Raw genomic sequence first — 19,905 nt, 5'->3', positions numbered from 1 at the left:
GGGAGCAATGGAAGAGACACAGCCAGAGTTACATCTTAAACACTGTTAGAAGAAAACTTTCAAGCAAATTAAATTTAGCAGAATTTATATGTGTAAGGGATTCATGAGTCGGGCACACTTTAAAACAGTGGAGGATAACAGAGATCTGCAATAGAGCAAAATCTAGATACATAAGGCCATATAATGTGAAGCTAATTGAAAGGACCTCCAGGATATTGAAACAAAAGCCATATAATGAATGATTGTTGTCCTTAATGTACTATGTTGTCTCTCATCTCCTTTGCTGTCCCTTGGTTATCTCATATTGTTATAGTATCTCACTTTGTTATCTGATATATTGAATTTATTTGTATTTGGTTATTTGAAATTTGATGGGGAAGGGGGGAAAAACCAAGACAGGTGGGGGGTGGGGAGGGGGAGGGAAATGGGTACCAAGACATGTGAAAGGGTATCAATGTATGTGAATTAATGCACCTTCTATCTGGCAAATATCATGTAACCCTTTTACTAATTACAATAAAAAATAAAATAAAATATAAAAAAACAGTGGAGGAAAGTATAGGAATGGAAGTGGCCGACAGAAATGGTTTGATTAGTTACAGTGGTCTTTGCCTTATTTGGGGAGGGTGTGTTGAGGTGTTTGCCTTATATGCACATTGTCTCATCATTTGGCAGTCTGTGATTGGCTGATCCTCAGCTACCTCCCAGGAATCCAGTCTTTTGGATTTTTCTGTATTGGGATTTGAATTCAGGGCCTTGCATTTGCTAGACAGGTGATCAACCACTCAAACCATACCCTCGACACATTTCGGTCCTACGTTTCAAATAGAGTTTCACTCTTTGTTCACACTAGCCTGTTTCCTGAGTAGTGGTAATGACAGGCACTCCTGCCACCATTACATCCAGGTTGCTATTAAGATGAGCTCTTGTGAACTCTTTGCCTGGACTGACCCCAAACCACAATCCTACCTTTGCCTTTCATGAAGCTAAAATTACCAGCATGAGCCACTGAACTCAAACTCAATACGTTTGTGAGCAAGGCTGCAATTTGTCTCTGTTCCTGTTCATTATGTACAGAGGCACAACTGAACAACATAAGAAGCTTCAAGGAGAAAAACCACAAAACGATATCTTATCATGATTATCTACAAAAATTAAAAAGCCATGTACACAAAATAATGCTATGTAGTTTTTCAAGATTACAAATGAAAAGTTAAACCAGTAACATAGTTGTTTATTGGGTGGGAAGTATCAGAATAAATGAAGGTCCCCTAGCAGAGGAAAAGGTTAACAATTCAAGAATTGAATTGCACCTGAGGGTCTCCAACACACGTACACAAACACACTAACACAGAGATAGAATGGAGCACACACACGTATACATGCACACACATAGAGAATAAATATCACACATACTGATACACAGTGTAATATGATGTGGCTATTATAAATAATATTTCAGACTATATTGCAAACACTGAAATATATCTGTGCTCTAATATTCAAGTAAATGAGTAGGTTGCTTACAGCATACCCACTCTTATTTCACTATTATTATTTTCATTATTATTGGTCGGTCCTGGGTCTTGAACTCTGGGCCTGGGCATTGTCCTTGAGCTCTTCAGCTCCAGGCTAGCACTCTGCCACTTGAGCCACAGTACCATTTCTGGTTTTCTGGTTGTTAATTTGAGGTATGAGTCTCATGAAGACTCAAAGCTGAGCTGGCTTTGAACCATGATCCTCAGATCTCAGCTTTCTGAGTGGCTAGGATTATAGGTGTAAGTCACCATCTCCCGGCCTATTATTTCATTTTTAGAAAAGTCATACCTAGGAATCAAAGCATGCCTCAGTTGCTGGAGAGATTTCAGTGGCTCAAGGATCTTTCTTGTCTATATTTTGAATTTTCTTTCAGTGTATTTATGTATAGACAATAGAAGGAAAAATGTGTGTGTGTGTGTGTGTGTGTGTGTGTGTGTGTGATTTTCCAAAGGAGATCATTATTTCTACCAAGGTAGAGAATAAAGAGGCCCTTGATGAGAACTAAGAGTTTCCTAAGAGTTTGTGGTTTCATGTGTTTGGTCATGATGGATCTTTCCATGTGACATGTGAGGCCACCTGACCTGTCCTCGGGACCCAGCCCACCACTGCAGTGGGACATGACCTGCATGACCACTTCCAGTGCCAACTCGAGTAGAATGTGTCCAGATCAGGAGTATTATTTCAGCATAGCACAGTGTATTCCCAAGGGTTTGGGGGTTGGTTTTTATTTGTTTTTGTTGGGGAATTTTAGTTTTTGTTTGTTTTTTACAAATGGGTGAGCTTTACCAGAAATAACAGGATCACTGAGGACATAGCATGAGTGTTGTAATTTAGCTGAAGTAGTTTATTTGTAGGGTTGATGAGAAAAGGCAATCTTATAGACTCCCAATGAAACAATGCCTTATAAATAGACATCCTTTCTACAGATGTAGATTCCCTGAAATAATCACTTCCCACCCAGCCTGTCATGTGACTGGCTGCAAGGCTGAGCCCACTGAGTAAGGCACAAACACTGCTATGACATTCCATTATTGTCCTGAGCTTCAGGGTTTAACCAAGATATACACTTATTACTCCTCTGATCTTTATAATTTATTTCCTTCTCCTGACTTTGGGCTTGATTTCTTCATTCTTTTCAAAAAGCCTGATATGAATTGTCATATTATTTGTGTAAATCTTTTCTTTTAGGTAGACACTGCTATTACTTTCCTTCTTAATACGGACTACATTTGCTTTATCCTCTAGGGTTTGGTATGTCATGTTACCACTTTTGTCTCATGGGCGGAATTTTAAAATTGCTTCTATTATCTCCTTAATAGTCCACTATTGATAAAGGTGTTGTTGGGTCCCTATGTGTTAAAGAGAATTAGACAATTTCTCTTGCTGTTTCCATCTCATTTCTTTCCTTTGCCATGAGAGGAGATGCGGGACATTATTTATGCTGTTGTGAATTTGTTAAAACTGTTGACTGATGCATGGTGCATTCTAGAAAAGGTTTCACGTGCTGATGAAAAGAACATATTCTGCAGCTGATTCTGTGAAGCTCTGTTAAGCACATGTGATATACAATGTAATTTAACTGTTTCTTTTCTTTTTGGTAGGGAGTCTGCATAACATATCTATTGGTAAAAGTATGGTTGAAATTGAAATTCCCCTCAAATCCCATACAATTTGGAAACAAAGTGTGTGTGTGTGTGTGTGTGTGTGTGTGTGTGTGTGTGTGTGTGTGGTGTGTGGTGTGTATACTGGGTCATAAAGTCAGAGTTTTATGCTCTCATATTTTAGCTTATGACTGATGCTTTATCATTTAAGATATATCTCCAGTTCTGGTTTTGCTGGTTAATTGGAGATAAGAGGTTCCTAATTGTGTGTGCCTGAGCTGGCTCTGAGCCATTATCCTCAGATCTTAGCTTCCTAAGGAACAAGAGTTATAGGCATGAGTCATTAGTTCCTGGCTATACATAATTCTTTATGCAAATAAATTAAGACATGGTTGATGAAGCTAAAGTAGGAGAGATCATGCCTTCTTTTTGGAGAATTAATTTTATTGACCTAAGTAGAATAATTGATGGTTTCAAAGTGGGAGAGAAATAGCATACAAAATATAACTGAGTGGATGACAAAGGTTATAGATTTGTGAAGCTGCCTTTTGTGAAAGAAGTTTATATGACAAGTTGGTTAAAATTAGAAGAGAATTATGATTTTGCTGAGCATTGAGCCTGATATAAAAATAAGTAGGCACAAAAATTTGATTCCATATGTTCTTTTCTATTAGTAAAAGTTTTAAGCCTTAATTTATTATAAGTTTCCTAGAATCAGATCCTAAGTGATTAGGAATGAACCAAATTTGGAATGGTTCAAAGGAGTCCTACAACCTCTGAAATGGAGATAGTTATTAGATCCGTTTGAGAAACTAATGTGTGCAGAAGTCTTTGTAAAAATAAGTGGTTCTGGATAGTCTTTGAATTGCATTTGGAGGAAGGTGTTAAAATGTGCTTCAAAAAGCCACATAAGGGGCCGGGAGTTTGGCCTAGTGGTAGAGTGCTTGCCTAGCATGCACGAAGACCCAGGTTTGATTCCTCATTACCACATATATAGCAAAATGCCAGAAGTGGTGCTGTGGCTCAAGTGGTAGAGCTCTGACTTTGAGAAAGCCCAAGGACAATGCTCAGGCCCTGAGTTCATGCCCAGGACTGGCAAAAAAAAAAATCCACATAAAATTCATAGGAATCTAAAAGTGTAATGCCATCAGTCGTAATTCTTATAGCCTTAAGGAATGTATGCAATGCACCCTGAGTTTCCTTGTCAATTCCACCCTTGTTGTGGTGAAATCTCACCAGATATCCAATCATGGCCATCTTCCCTCTCATCATTTTACAGATGGTTAATTATGTTCTCTGGCCTGAAATGTTTTCATTTTAAGGAAAGTTCATAGAAAGGACTCAGCCAAATATAGATTTCAGAAAACTTTGGGGTCTTATCAGAAGAGCAAGAATTCCTAGCATGCTAATGAAGTCACTTTATATGACTGCTATTCCATCATCAGGCAAGAGTTTTCTGAAGATCAGTAAATGCCTCTCCCATCTTCACACTGGACTAGTTAGATCGCTGAGATGTGCAACTTGAGGTTGATTAACCTCTTCAAGGTTGATCCAAAGCGGACAGTCTCTAATGGTCTACTTAATGGAGGGTACTATTCCATGAAGTAGAAAGACAAAACTGGCTTCTAAAAGGAAGTTAATCCAGCATAAATTCACTGAAGGAATCCAGCCTGGTTGTTCCCAAATCTTTAAAACTTCATTGCTAAAGGATCTGTATGCCAACTAATTATAAAATAATTCTAATTCTGGGAAAACTTTCTGGTTCTGTGACTGCTCCTTCACACTTCCCCACCTAGACTAAAGCTTTAGGCTTTTAAGTAGCATCATTATTTTACAACTTCAGTGTCCTGGAGTACTATAATTGTACATCCGTTGGAACTTTAAGGCAAAGCCAACTGGGGAACAGCTTCCCCAGAAGCTGTTTCATGTGCTGACTAAAAGAATGTATCCTGCAGCTTCTCAGATTCTTAGGATTTTCAGTGGTCCTTTTGAACCAGAATGTACAAGATTCTCATGCAATTTGAGTGCATGCTGAAGTAGAGACATGTTGCTAGATTTCAAGTCATCAACCCATTTTCCTCTTACAAGGGCTTGACTGTTGAGTGCCTGTGTTGAGTCCCACATGGATGGAGGGGGATTAGTGTCAGCTCAATGGTGGAAGCAATTATCTTTTAGTTAATACCTATATCCAGCTCATAAATTCTCTGGTCTTCTGGGTAATCTTGAACTCATAACTTTTCCCAACTGCTATTGTTGCTGCAAGAAAGAATTGGTAATTTCTGTAGATTGTAACTCCACATCAATATATTGTTAATGATCTACAAAAAACAATGCCTTGAGCATAAGAAAACATATTGCCCCTAAAAGAATCTGCTTGAGAAATACTATAATCCCCAATGAATTTAACCATGCTTGCATTAAAAAAACAAACTCAAGTAGCCATATGTATACTATGGCACAAACATTATGTTCCAGTGACCAAATACAAAGGGATGTGATTGTCCAAATGCCTGCTTTTTAGTGACATTGTGTTTTTTTTACCCAGTCTGGATCAATGTAGGTTCTTCTGAAACTTCCAACTTTTGATTAACTAAAGGGTATATTTTCAACTCTGAATTTTTATAAGCAATTATTGTGGTTAATATTGGCCCCGAGATGCAGTTTAGTCTATTAAGTACCAATAAAACAATCGCTTCTATAATAGCCATTTTTTAAGAATTTATTAATGTTGATTTTTACATCATATTTTAAATGACAAGTTTAACAAACAAGTGTTCAAGGAGGGAATCTCTATTTACAATCACTGGGACTTAGTATTTAGAACTTAATCAAAATTAGGCTAAGGGTTTGTATGTCATAGAAACATATTAATTTAAGAAATAAAACATTATGTCTATAGAGTCATAGGTTTTTATGTCTATATAGTTATGTTTATATTTCCATTACCATGTCCATAGCGTCGGGTATGCAGTTATTGGGTCCTCGCTCTTGTACTCTTTGGATTTAATAGCCACATATTAGTGATACCATGCACCTTTTGTTCCTTAGGTCTTGACTTGTCTCACTCAACATGATTCGCTCTAGGTTCATCAATTTCCCTGCGAATGTCATTATTTTATCTTGTCTGTTGGCTATGTAGAATTCCATTGTGTATATATACCACACTTTCTGTATTCATTCATCTGCAGTAGGGCATCTGCATTGTTTCCATTGCCTGGCTATTGTGAATAGTGCAGAGAGGAACATAGCTGAGCAGGTGTCCTTATCATATCTTGGGTTATGATGTTCAGGGTAGATGCCCCAAGGCATCTTATTGGTTCTCAGAAGGCAAGCTGGGCTACTGGTATGCCCTTCAGTTCCCTGCTGTGTTTCCACTGCTTTGGCCAGGAGTCTTTGACTGTGGGGGCACTTTGGTGCTGTCTTGCTCAGGATTCCCAGCTGGGGGGTGCCTGGCTCAATATTTGAGTGGGACAGATGCTGGTTCTCAGATTCCCACAGACCTCACCCACTGTTGTAAGGCAAGGTCTCAGCGCCCCCCATTCTCCAGACCCAGTGGCCTGGGAGAGGAACCTGTTGGGCATGTGAGCTGGGACACCTCTGCCCCCTTTGGTGGGGTGCTGGGTTTTTGTGCCCGCCAGGCTGTCAGTCTCCAAACTCCTGGGAGAGGATCCTGTTGGGCGGGTGCTAGCAGGGACACCTCCGCCCCCTTTGGTGGGGTGCTGGGTTTTGCGCCCACCCACCTCCCTGTCAGTCTCTGGACAAAGGCCTGTGAGAGGATCCTGTTGGACGGGTGCTATCAGGGACAGCTCCGCCCCCTTAGGTGGGGTGCTGGATTTTAGCGCCTGCCAGCCTGTCAGTCTCCAGTCCTCCAGTCCGAGGCCTGGGGGAGGAGGCTGTTGGGAGAGTGGGGGCTGGGACACCCCCGCCTCCCTTGGTGGGGTGCTGGGTCTTAGCACAGCCCGCCTGTCAGTCGCCAGTCAATGGCCTGGGGGAGAAGGCTGTTGAGGGAAGGGACAGGATTCTAAATTCCTTGCCCCCCCTGCTCCTGCCAGTCTTTCTCAGGTGGGGTGGAGGGGTCTGAGTTAAGTTCTATAGCTTGGCACCAGCTCTGCTTTCCTGATGGGTTTGGGGACCCGCTGGGCTACTCACTCCTCTGCGTTTGCTGTGGGTGCTGCACGGTGTTGGAGAATCCTTCACTCCCCTCGGATCTCCGCTGCCACCTGTGGTCCACATCTGGGTTCTGCTTCTTGCTGTTCTGGTTCCATGTCTGGGTTCCGCTGCTTCTGGGGCTCGCTGGCCCGATCCTTTGCTGTTTTCTGCAGTGGTTGGGGCTGCCCGGCCCGGCGCCCCTGCCCCGCTTTTCGCAGCTTGGATCCGGCAGCTAGGGGTAGGGGAGGGGTCCTTGCATTCCGAATTCTTTCAGAAAGTTGGATGTGAGCTTTATCTGGATTTCTTTTCCGGTTTGAGTCCTTTTCCGTTGCTTCTTGAGTTTGTTGTGGATTTCTTAAGGTAATTGGCTCGTGGGACTCCCTGGTTCTGCCTTTTTGTTGGAGAGAGCTAGGCAGTGTCCCTATTGTCTTGGCGCCATCTTCCGCCTCGTTATAATAGAGAATACTTTATTAGTTTCTGTAAGCAAACCCACGTAGATAAGACCTTACATATTTAATACAGTGTGTTTACCCCTGTACAAATGAAAAAAAGTTTAACGTTTCTAGACCAATATGTATAATAGCCATTTTTAAATGAGACATTTAGTAGAGAGAGTTGCTCTCTAATCAGTGAGCGGTGAATTGTGCAGGCAATGAAAACCTGGGTCATGATTCTGTCCCCTTTCCTCTTTATGTCTGTGCAGTCTAAGAGAAAAAAAAGTGACTCTTAGCTAATGATCGAGGGTAAGTGTTAGGGCTGTCCAGTCAGATTGCAGAAGTTAAGTGTTAGTCCTGCCAACCATCTGAGTTTTGGTTTTCTAACACTAGCAAAGACATGACACTGTACTTCACCATTGGGCAGGGCCCAGTAAAAATGTTATCAGTTTATTGAGAGTAGTATGCCTGGAAAAGGTTAACGTAGTTTCCTCAGAACTTTGGTTAGCTCCCACAAGAATGATTTTTTTTTCTTTTGGTTGGTCATGGGGCTTGAACTCTGGGTCTGGGCGTTATCCCTGAGCTCTTCAGCCCAAGGCTACGACCCTACCCCTTGAGCCACAGCACCACTTCCAGTTTTCTGGTGGTTAATTGGAGATAAGAGTTTCATGGACTTTAGTGCCTGGTGCCTGGGCTGGCTTTGATCCATGATCCTCCAACTTCAGCCTCCTGAGTAGCTAGGATTACAAGCATGAGCCACTGCACCCAGCAAGAATGAATTTTTATTAACAGGAGGAGGGGGAGGGGGAAGAGGAGGAGGAGGAGGAGGAGAAGGAGGAGGAGGAGGAGGAGGAGGAGGCAGCTGCTGCAGCAGCGTGTCCCATGAATCGCCCTGTGGTCCTTTCTTTCTCTGTGACCTCTTCTATACTTGCTAGCCAGTGGCTGAGCCTAGGACCTCTGAAGTTGAACCTTCCATTTCAGATCAATCTCTTCAACAAATAATAATAAGTATCTATGTTCAGGTGTTTTGTAATAGCAATATAGACTAGGAGTACATTAAAGACTAGGAGTACATCTTTATCTCAGTGGCATGGAACTACTTACACAGTGTAAGCAGGATAGTAACATACTGTGTATGCATTTGAGGAATCTCTCTCTCTCTCTCTCTCTCTCTCTCTCTCTCTCTCTCTCTTTCTCTCTCTCTCTTAGTTGTAAAGAATGAACTAGTAAGGTAAGTTAGGCACCTACTGGAGTGAAAAAGAGCCTAGTATAGTTAGAGACCAGAGCAAGGAGGATGTAGGGAAATGTGGGAAGCACGAGTATCTATGGGAACAAGTACTCAGAGGAGGAGGAGATAGAAATTCTCAAGAAAAACAGGTGAAGAAGGTTGATAGGACTGGGGATAAGGAAGATGAGGGGAACCTGGAAAACTAGGGGAGGTTCCATGAAAATGATACCTGGGGGTTGGCGCTGCACCCTGGGTAGTACTCAGAGCAGTTCTCATGGCCTGGTGGATAGAAGCCATGTCCTAAGGTAGTGAAGAGTGATGGGAAGACTAGAAAGTATCAAATACAGAGATGTCTCAGGAAGCCAGAAAGGAGTGAAAAGAAACTGTTTAGAGTATATTTCTTTAGCCAGAGTCAGACAGGAGAGAGCAAAAGGAATGTGAAGGGATAGGCTCGTAATGGATGAGGTGCTGGGAGAACATGAGGTGACATGGACGATAGGCTCTCTCTTTCATGGGGGGTCGTGGTGAGGGTGAATGTGGAAGTCCTGAAGGAAAGGAAGTTTGGAAGAAGTTAGTGGATAGAAATTAGAAGTTAGAGGAAAGAGTTGGATGCTGTTTATGTTTATATTTTGTTTTGTGTTGTTTTGAATGGATGGGCAGAATCGGTCTTGGGGCTTCAACTCAGGGCCTGGATGTCATCCCTGAGTGTTCTTGTTCAAGGGTAGCACTCTACCACTTTCTAGTTTGTAGGTGGCTAATTGGAGTCTCACAGCTTTTTCTGCCCAAGCTGGCATCCAATTGTGATCCTCAGAACTCAGTCCCCTGAGTAACTAGGATTGCAGGTATGAGCCACCAGTACCCTGCTAGAGGATGAATTTTTAATGTATGGCCTAAAGCAAAAAAGGTAAAGCATTCCATTCACCAAAACCCAGTTCTGGAAAACCCACCCTTTGTGTATTAATTGGTAATGCTTTTGAGGTGATATGTATTTGAAAAACACACAGTCATCTTTTCATGCTAAATTTTTATTCAATGTTATGCAACTGCATAAGTATAAATATTTGTTCAGTATACAACAATTATGACATCCATTGGGGGAAGGGGGTTCTTAGAGAAAATAAGACTGCAAACACTTTATTGCACAGATCCTAACAAACTTTTAAGCTGGTAAGTTTACAGCTGGGAGCACTTACCAAGGAACACATCTTAACAACCACAAAGAGACTGACCAAACCAAACACAGAACTTCTAACCAGCTGACTGGAGTCACAACAACAAACAGGTATCACATGAATGCAACCTTAAGTACTCTTTAATCATCCAAAATGCAAAAAAAACATATTTGGCAAAAAAATGATAATACACTATACAAAATATACATAAAAATATCCTTTGTAAACAAGCAGCTAATTGTGCTTCAAAGAAAACTGGACAATGAAAAGAAAAGAAAAAAAAGCAAAGGTTGTAAACCATGAACTATCTCCTGGATACACCTGTCTTGATGTCTTAGTGTTGAAAGCTTAGGTTATGTAAGGACTGGCAAATAGATATGTATCCTAACTGTTGAGACTACTTTTGAATCCCATTTTAAGTTCTTGTGAAAAATCTGTTTATTCGACAGGTTCACAGTGTAGTGAGGAGGAATAGCTAAAAGTTTGGGAATAGCTAAAAATTGCATGGGGGTGAAACAAGGGCAGTGAAGACATCTTTTTTTTTTCTTTTTCCTCTCTTATTATTATTATTTTTCTGCCATTCACAACTTACTTTACAAGAAAGGATGATTGCAAAGTCAGTTATGTCTTTGTTTTTGGGGTCTTTACAGTCTTTCCAAAGGATTTATAATCCACAGGGCTGTACAATGATGCTGTGCTTAAACAATTTTATAGCATACAGATACACAGACATCACCAAGGGGAGAGGGAAGTTGATGCTAGACTGGTAATTGATTGGTAATTATTTTTCCTCTTATAAAACCAAAGTCTTGTCTAGGATCCCAAACATCTAATAAATACTCATCTGCATTGTCTCTTAGTGCCTTAGTACTTATGTCAGCAAGTGCCATCTTACAATTCAAAACAAGCCACCCCAAACTACAATGACAACAACAACAACAAAACAATCGAAAACCCTCAGCACTAAAAATGATTTGACAAATTCTACACATTCCATGGTATACAAAATTTAAATAAGGCTTAGCAAAAGTAAAAAAGGACGGTCACATTCAAGCACCAAATAGCTCCACTAAGTCTTTGTTACAAAAAAAAGTTGCTCTTTATTACTACAGTATTTGTCTTTGCATACAAATAAAGAGATCATGTTATGAAATAGATGGAGCTACTCGATGCATCAGAAACGAATGTGAAACCCAGGAAACTTGCTAAAAACAGCAAGCTTCATCTACAACATAAGGCCCCCGCTATGTTTAAAATGTATCTGATGTCCTGATTATTCTTTAGTATATATGCTATGATGCCAAAATCCACCTCCCCCCCTTTCTTTTCTTCCAAAAAAAAAAAAAAAAGCAAATTTAAAACCTCTTCCAATGCCTGAAGCTTATATCACTTGACCTAAGTACTAGCAGATTTGTGTGCAGCCAGCGATTTTCATTCGAGAACAGGGCTAGTGCAGAACCACAAAACTTGTAGTTGGACCTGCCACTCCCAACAGAGAGGCCTGAGTGTAAGAGCTTTAAAAGAAGAGAAAGAAAGAACAGAAATAAAGCTGATGTGTGTTTATAGTCTCTGCTCTTCCTCACATGAAGACCAAACATGGAGTTCAGAGACAAGGACAACTGACCCTTTGGACAATGGGCCCCAAGGACCAGAACACCCATGATGGTGACTGTGAAATACATGGCTAGCTCCATTTGCTCTGCCCATTCTTAATGGAGGAATGCAAATGCAGCAGTCAGAGCAGTTCTTGCTTTAGATCTGGAAATCTAGGTAGCCAGATACAGTACTATCAGAAACTCTGCTTAAAAATACACATTAAAAACTCACAATCTACTGAAGTTAGGGCTTTCCGTTCACCTTGAACTCTACTTATAAAAACAGCCTTGAAATAGTCTCAAACCACAGATCAAAACATGTAGGTGAATGTGTACATGTATGAATATGGATGTCTCTATAGTTCAACACATACCCAGTTTTGACCATTATACTTCATTACTATGACATGATAGCGGTAAAGATCTTAATTCAGAAAAGTTGTAGGTGATGATGCAATTGCAGCAGCAATGTAATCAACTCTACATCCCAAACCAAACACATCGCTAGATATTTACAGAGACAATCTCTTTCCTCACCAATGTGCCATATACTACTTTGTTTCGTACAAACACTATCTGGTAAGCTTCATCAGTTCCCGCCTGTGAAGGCATGTGGAAGGAGGTTTCCTCTTTCTGTCTCTATTCTCCTCTTCCTCCTCAGTGAGACTCCAGGCCCTTGCCTGGTGGACATCCCAACACAGTGCTGGTTTGAATTGGTGGTCAAGACCCAATTCCAGAGCCGGGCTGGGTCCCCAGAGCCCCGTCCTGTTAGGACGCTTTTTTGTGAGGGCTGCTACGCAAACTCTCTTTGCCTCTCCTCTGCCGCACCACAAAGTCCTTCTCAGAGGAAAGGGTGAGGGGGCGGTCAGGGCTTGGTGCCAGGGGTACCTTGGTCACCTCCCTGCCCGTGTTCTGTTTCCTGGCTGCAGGAAGCTGGGTGGAGGTAGGCTCTCTCCCTTTGGCTTCTCCCATGGTGGCAGTTACAGACAGGGCCCTGTGCCGATGGCCAGGTCCACCTGGTGCATGGGGGTCAGCGTGGTGTGAGTCCTGGGCAGCGGTGGAGAGGCGGAAGGTTGGCAAAGAGTCACTCTTTGTCATCTGGGTTCTTCCATCCTCCTCAGACTGGGTCTTCCAGTGGTCTCTGTGGCTGGAGGCCAGGGGCTCAGGAATGCCTGCCTTGGTCTTGGGAGAAGACAGGTCAGTGCTGACTGTGGCGGGCTCTGACTCGCCTGGCCGGTTCTCAGGGAAACTGGAGCAGCTCAGGGTCTTCTCCGGGAGGGTGGCAGAGCGGAGGGTACTCTGCCCAGTGGCCGAAGGTGAACGTTTCATGGGAGTAGACTTACTAGTCTCCGCCGGTGGCTTCTGGGAAGCAGGCATTTTTCCCCGGGCCTCTGGGAAGCCCTTCCCCATCCCCATAGCTGACTTCTCAGAGCCTTTCACCCTTGTATCTCCATGCACCAGGGAAGGGCTGGCTTCAGGCTGGTTGTTGTTGGCTGCTGGAACATAAAGTGCTTCCGTGCATTTCTTGACTTCCGGCTTCCTATCCATGGGGGTGGCCTGCTGACTCAGACTTCTGTCTGTCTGTCTGCACAGAGCAGGGCAGTCCTTCACAGTGGATGGTTTGGGGTGCTTTGGAGACAGGCTTTGCTTTTCACTGGCAGTGGGAAGTGTCTGGTCTAGGGCCTCTGGGTGTCCTTGCCTTGGCAGATGTGCAGGCTTCTCTTGCCTATCTAGTGGCCTCCGTCCATGCACGGTGGCCTCCAGCTCGGCATTAAGAGGAGCCCCTTCCCCAGGCAGTGGGATGGGAGAAGCCCCTTCTCCACGGCCCATCACCTCACTGGCTTTGCCCTGGGTGGCTGAGATGGCAGGAAACACATCCACACATTTACTAGAGCTTTTTCCCTCTCTGCTGCAGCCACCCAGGGGCTGAGTGGCAGATTCTTTGCTTGTTTTCTGTGATGACAGCGACCTGTCTGGGGGCTTGGACTTGGGGGGGCTGGGGTCAAGGGTGGGCCGGGGCTTGGGGCAGCTGCTCTCAGTGTGCACAGGGGCAGGCCTGGTAGAGTCCTGGAGGCAGAGACTGGGTTCTGCAGCAGTAGGCTTAGAAGCAGGCTCCCTGCTGGAAGCATGGCATGGACTCTCGCAATGCTGCCACATGGCCATGCCGGGTAGCTCTTTGGTTGTCAGGAGAAGTTGAGGGCCACTGCTGGCCACTCTTTGAGGAGGCAGGTCCTTCCTCTCTGGCTCCTTGGGACTCTGTTTCTGCAAAGGAATGAAAGCAGGCAGCTTTTCACCCTTCTCGCTCTCAGTTCCGGGAGGCTGCAGAGGACGGCGGGCAGGAGGCACTTCAGGCTTGGAGTCCAGGCTGCTTCTCCCTTTGCTCGCCTCTTTCTCACAGTGGTTCCCAGAAAAGGACCAGGAGGAATCCTCCCTGGCCAGGGGTCTGACCTCATCTCGGCCATCTTTCTGGTTTGTGTTTGTACAAGCCCCCCCTGCTTTCTCCATAGCTTGCATCTGCATGTGGACATCTGGGTGGCTCCTTCCCCCAAAAGGCAGAGTTTTGGAATTGTCACCTGCTTTAGCAGTCTCTGGTGGACACAGCTCCACTGAGGGCTCTCGGAGCATACCAGCCCTCGTGACAACCCGCTCACTCCGGGCCGCGGCGGGCCCCCTTTCAGACCTTTCTTTCAGACTTGGCTTCTCTCTTGGGAGGACCTCTTTGGGTGGCGAGGGGCCACATGGCCCGGGGGGAGCCGTGCTAGAGATGACCTTGGTGTCTGTGGAGCGCTCTGGGTGTTTGGAAGCTCGGTCTCTCTGCTGGGGCTCACTCTCTGCACCTGCCGCAATGCTCCTGGCAGCAGGATGGGCAGCTTTCCTGGACTGTTTTAACTCTGGGTCTGTCAAGGGGGCTGCTGCTGAGTTTTGGAGACCCCGGGCAGGTGGGGAGAACCGAGGCTCCAGCAGGCAGGATTTATTTGTCTTTAAGCTGGCGGAATCACCCTTTTTCCCTCTGCTGCCAGGGAGGGTGGGCGGCCCGGAGGGTGTCAGGTCGTCAGCTGGGCTGGGGCTCTGTGCAGGCTCCGGGGAAGGCAACTGTGTCTTAGAGGCATGAGGTCCGGACAGGAGAGCGATGTCCAGGGTACCCTCGATGGGCTTCAGGCACGAGACTGACCTGCCTTCCAACTTGTACTCAGAGGGGCTCTTCCTGACTGGGGATTCAGGAACGGCCAGGCCCGGCTTCTCTGCCCCGCCATCCCCCCGGCCAGCTAAGGCTTTGAGGGGTACAAAGGACACCCCACTCATCGGAGCCCCGTGGGCACTGCTGACAAATGCCCGGCCCTCACATGCTGGAGGAGGTTCTTGGTGACCACTGGAAGGCCGGCCTGGATTTCCCGGCAAGCATTCGTGATTGTTGGATGCCATCTTGGTCTTCAGCATATCATCTTTGTCATCCAGGGACATTTTCTTTCGGAGGTAATCAATATTGGCCAGCTTGCTGTCTAACTTGTCATTTCGAAGGAATTCCTTTGCCTGGGAACTCTTCCCTGTGTGTTCACCTTTTGCAGGGGCAGACCTCTCAGGGGAGGGACAGAGACTGTCCTGGAGGCTGGTAGGGGTGGAAGCCCGTTTAAAGTCTCCTGCACCGTGGCTGTGCTCCCCAGGGGCCAGGCTGTGGCCAGGCACTGTCCCATCTACAGTCAACCCCTCGCTGGCCCGCACGCTGGCCTGCTTGTGAAGAGCATCTTTTAACAGGCTGCCTAGAGACGGGGCCTCCACTGCTTTGTTATCAAAATGACTTGACCTATCTAACGCCGCCTTGGGGTAGCTTTTCTTCTCTCTCTCTTCTAGCCTAAACAGAGCGTGGCTTTCACAATCACTGCTGAGGCTGGGGGTTTTCTGATGGGAGTCCTGTTTCTCTGGGAGGCCATCTGGTTTCTTCATGACCACTTTGGCCTTCAGTTTGTCTCTATCCAGGTCATCCACAGATTCCTGCCGGCCCAACTTCCGGGACACTGGGCGTTTCAGGCAACCTTGTTCTACAGGCCGGGCCCGGCTGAGGGATGGGGCATCACAGACATTTTCCTCTAGGCTCTGCAGGGTGGCCTCCCTCTGGGACTGTTCCCTCTGCACCTCCTCCTGGGTCACCTCCAGGCTGTGCTTGCGGGAGCACACGTGCTTCTTGTCACTGCTGTAGGAAGGGGAGAGTTTTTCCTCAGACTGCACCCGCTTGAGCAGCGGGGAGCGTGGGGGCTCGGCGCTCTTGGGCCTCACGATGTGTCTGACGATTGTGGGAGGAGAATGCATCTTGTTGGGGAAGGCTTGTGCCATCTTGGCATTGCCCAGTGAGTGTCCTAGCAGAGGGGAGGGTGAGCGCTGAGGGGAGGTGGGCTGGGGGGTGGGGGAAGGGGTCCGTGCCAATGGGGACAGTGGGATGCTGCCAGCTGACTTTCGTCTTCCAGAGCGGTACCGCTGTCCACTGAGTTTGGGGGCCAGGCCGTGGAGAGTGCTTGGGCGGATGTGCCCAGACCCTGCTGGGGAATTGGGAGCACTAGAACTTGGGGAGCTGCTCTGGGAGGAATTCGTACCTGTGGGTGAAAGATAGAAGGTTGTGAGTACCCTTCATCCTTCCTCTGTCCTGCCATGCTTCGCCTCCCCCCCCCCCAGGGCTGCCAGTAATGGTGAGGGGTGAATGCTTCTCATGGAAATCCCCCCATGGTCAGAGCAGCCCCATCCTCCCTCCAGCACCTGCTCTCCCCAGGCTGGTTTGAGCTCCTGCACCCCAGGCAGGACCAAGGATGACTTTGCCTCCTTCTCATCCTCTAGGGCAGGAAGACCTGGAGACTCACTCACCAGAGGGGAAGTCAGGGGTTGAGCGATAGCTAGGTGTGGGGGAGCGAGGAGACAAACTGTGAGTTGGGGAGCCCGGGAGGCTCTCTCCTGATGACAGGGATCGGTTCAAGCAGGAGAAACTTCGGCTGGTGTGGAGCAAAGGAGAAGGCTGCTTGGCTAGCTTTTTGAAAAGAGATCTCCTCCTAGAGTGGAGACAGGAAATAACAGATCAGGTTTCCTTTCAGATCCACTCCTCCCTGCCCTCAGTAGCATGTCTTCATTCAGTGCCTGAGTGTCAGGGGTAGGGAACAGATCTGTAGATGTGCAAGTAGGATGCCACTTTCTCATGAAACTGGGTGCTGGTGGCTCACACCTGTAATCTGAGGAGGAGAAGGAGGAGAGGGAGAGGAGGAGGAGGAGGAGGGGGAGGGAAAGGAGGAGGGGGAGGAGGAATAGTCTAGGCTAGTATTCATGCAGGTTCATTTAATTCCAAACACAAAGGAAGATCTGGGAAAAAGAGGTATAAATACATTTAAACACACACACACACACACACACACACACACACACACACACACACACACACACATATACACATACTCATTAGGTTTATGGTAAGAGTTATTTTTGTGTGAAAGCTTCTGAGTGCATACCTTATATATGTTGGCATGATTTAATCAAGAATAATACAAAATAAAACCATGGGAAATGAAACCATTACTCTGGATACAGAATTGTGTTATAGAGTGATACAGAGCAGAGGCTTTATCTGTGGAGGGCTATTTGCTGGGCTCATTCCATTGTGGGCTCTTGAATATTTCCAATAACAATGCAGGCTGTGTTTACATGGAAGACACCCGGCGAGGTAAAGTGGAGGACTTTCATATCAGTAGACAGCAGACACCGTGGCACAGACAAACTGAGCATGTGGGGCTCAATGAGCGAAAGATAAAAAATACTAATGCTACAGCTGCCCCAGGCTTATCTGCACATGTGGCTGGCTGGAGCTCTTTTGCTATCAAGGTGAGCTTAAACAGAAAACTGAAATGCACAAACAAAACATAAAGAACAGCCTAAAAGACTAAAAGGAGCCTACAACTTATGGGAACACCTTGCTTTCTCTCTACTCCTGTAGTGACGTGAATGAGAAACTACTTTCTATTCTTTTACCTCTATTCTCGTTTGTCTGTAGATTGCTAGGTCATATGCCTATCTTACTATGCTGACACTTGCCCAGCTGTAGAAATTCGTTGATCTGCTACCCTGAGGAATGAGAATTAGACTTGCATACAATTGCTTTCTGACCCCCAGTACCTTCTGCTGCCTCTTTTTTATTCTTCCCAATATAACAGATTCCATGTTTAGTGTCTACATCACATGGACTATGGAAAGGATAATCCTGATTTTCTTCTTGTATAACTTTATTTTTCCCAGAGCCAGTCACTCATTTTCCATGGTATCTCTACTGAAAGTCTTCCTATGATGACTAAGTCAAGTCCAAGTGAGTGAAGGAAATAGGTTACAGTGCACCAAAGCCAAGCCCACGTGGCAAGAAATATCCCTGCCTAGAGCACAAGCCTGCATCTTACTTTTCTCTACACATAGTTGGATATAAAATATCCCCCTTAAAACCAGGCAGCCAGCATATGTTACCTGGCTGGGCTTCTGTTAATTAGAAAGAGCTTCTTTGTTTCTAGGGCTATATTTGAAAGCTTACCGTTATTTTGGTATGTCTGGTATTACAAAATAGCCATGTTTACATCAGTAAAGAACATTTAAAATGCAGATATAATGTGTGAAAAACTGCCTGATGGCCCAGTTCCTGAAATCCACCTCTACTGAAATGAATTCTAGAGGCTTAAAAATTAACCAAGGGCACTTTGTGGTACTCACAGGTGATGAATAGTAATAGAATATTTGTACCATACAATATATGAATAATCTTCCTATGAAAAAGATTGGTATTAACAAATAGGAACTTGAATGTACACACGTGTGTAAATAGGGCACAAGATTTCTCACGGTGAACTTGATCTGCCATTGTGTATGTTAAGGAACAATTTTTCTCTTGCATGAGTGAGCGTACACCAGGCTTGGGAAGATGAATTTAACTAACCTCTCTAGACTTTCCTTCTTCTTAGACTTCTTGCTCCGCCTCACCATCCGGCTCTTATAGCTGTTTCTCCTGGCTGGTCCTGTTTTGATTGATGTGTTTTCAAACGGGGTTGTGGTGATTGACACCTTATTTCCGCTCTATTAAAAGGAAAAAAAGGAAAAAAGATGAGGAGGTATTAAAGAGAAATGATATAATCAAGCAAGATCTGAACTGAGATAAAGATTGGGAGACAAAAGAGACAGAGGGGATTTATCCAAAAGTTCTTCCATTTCTAAATAACGCGTCTCTCATGGAAGTCCTGACAATTCAAATAGAATGGGTGGCAAAGAGGAAGTCCCTTTAGAGGATAGGCTCTGGAGCCCATGGATTTGAATTCCTTTCTGAGTTTAGTGACCTCAGGAGGCTGCTGACCCTCGAGAGGCCATATTCACACCCTAACAGCTAATGGTGAGAGTTGAATCCTACTTATCTCATTTCTCAATGCTCATCAAGGGAGAAATGAAGAGTTTGCAAGCCTTTTGCACTGAGTGTGACATATGATGGGAAGGCCTCTATAAATAACGGTTAGCTTCATTCATATGTATTAAGTAGAAATGTGCCCAGCGGCTGTCTAGTCTTGGTTGATATATTTTTCTTCTTTGTTTCTCCATTTTTGTGTTTTTTTTCCCTTTGGCCTAGAAATCATAGAGCAGCAAAACTGAATGAGACTTTTATGTTTAATGATTCTTAAAAGGTTCTTTTCCTATTATCATAAAACCGGTCATCCTGCAGATTGCTGCAGAGCATGTGCCAGGCAATGGGAAAGCTCTCTATGTGGGCTGCACAGAAAGGAATTTCCTTATTTCCTGGTCGGTTTCTGGGCCTTCTCACTGAGTCTTGGATAAAGGCATGGAGGGTAAGCCCCAAAGCACAGGAGTCAGCAGCCAGGCTGAGGCTGTGACTTCACAGCTTCTTGACTTTCATAATAACCAGGGGAGAAACATGTTCTTTCAAAGTCAGAAGGGACTCTGATTATCTTGAAAATATAAGCACTATAAGGAGAGGGCCTTTTCAAAAGCCTTTGTCTAGAAGATACCCAATAGCTGAGGTTTAAATGGTATCATGTTATAGAAAATTAAGTGTTGTGGGAACAGTTAAAAACACAAGGAATAACTATTCTAATAAATAACATCTATTCTTCCCCTTCCCTAAGTATTGCATGCTTAATAAGAAAAAAAAGTATAAATTAAAACCCAGGGTCC

General features: G+C 44.8%; 1 protein-coding gene across 5 annotated transcripts in view; it reads right to left on the bottom strand.

Annotated features, from left to right (window-relative positions):
- Positions 1-9,960: 9,960 nt before the first annotated feature.
- Mast4 (microtubule associated serine/threonine kinase family member 4) overlaps positions 9,961-19,905 on the bottom strand; it is a 415,893-nt gene continuing 405,948 nt past the window's right edge. For all 5 annotated transcript variants that reach the window (XM_090331761.1, XM_090331763.1, XM_090331762.1 and 2 more), the window contains 3 exons: positions 18,665-18,801; positions 16,570-16,751; positions 9,961-16,304 (listed from right to left, as the gene is read on the bottom strand). In XM_090331761.1, coding sequence (XP_090187887.1) covers positions 12,487-16,304; positions 16,570-16,751; positions 18,665-18,801 — 4,137 coding nt within the window. In that variant the 3' untranslated portion in view covers positions 9,961-12,486. The remainder of the gene's footprint in view (positions 16,305-16,569; positions 16,752-18,664; positions 18,802-19,905) is intronic.

The sequence above is a fragment of the Megascapheus bottae genome, chromosome 4, assembly GCF_031878675.1.
Source record: "Megascapheus bottae isolate mThoBot1 chromosome 4, mThoBot2.hap1, whole genome shotgun sequence".
NCBI classification, from domain to species: domain Eukaryota; kingdom Metazoa; phylum Chordata; class Mammalia; order Rodentia; family Geomyidae; genus Megascapheus; species Megascapheus bottae.
This window is presented reverse-complemented; position numbering and strand designations above follow the sequence as displayed.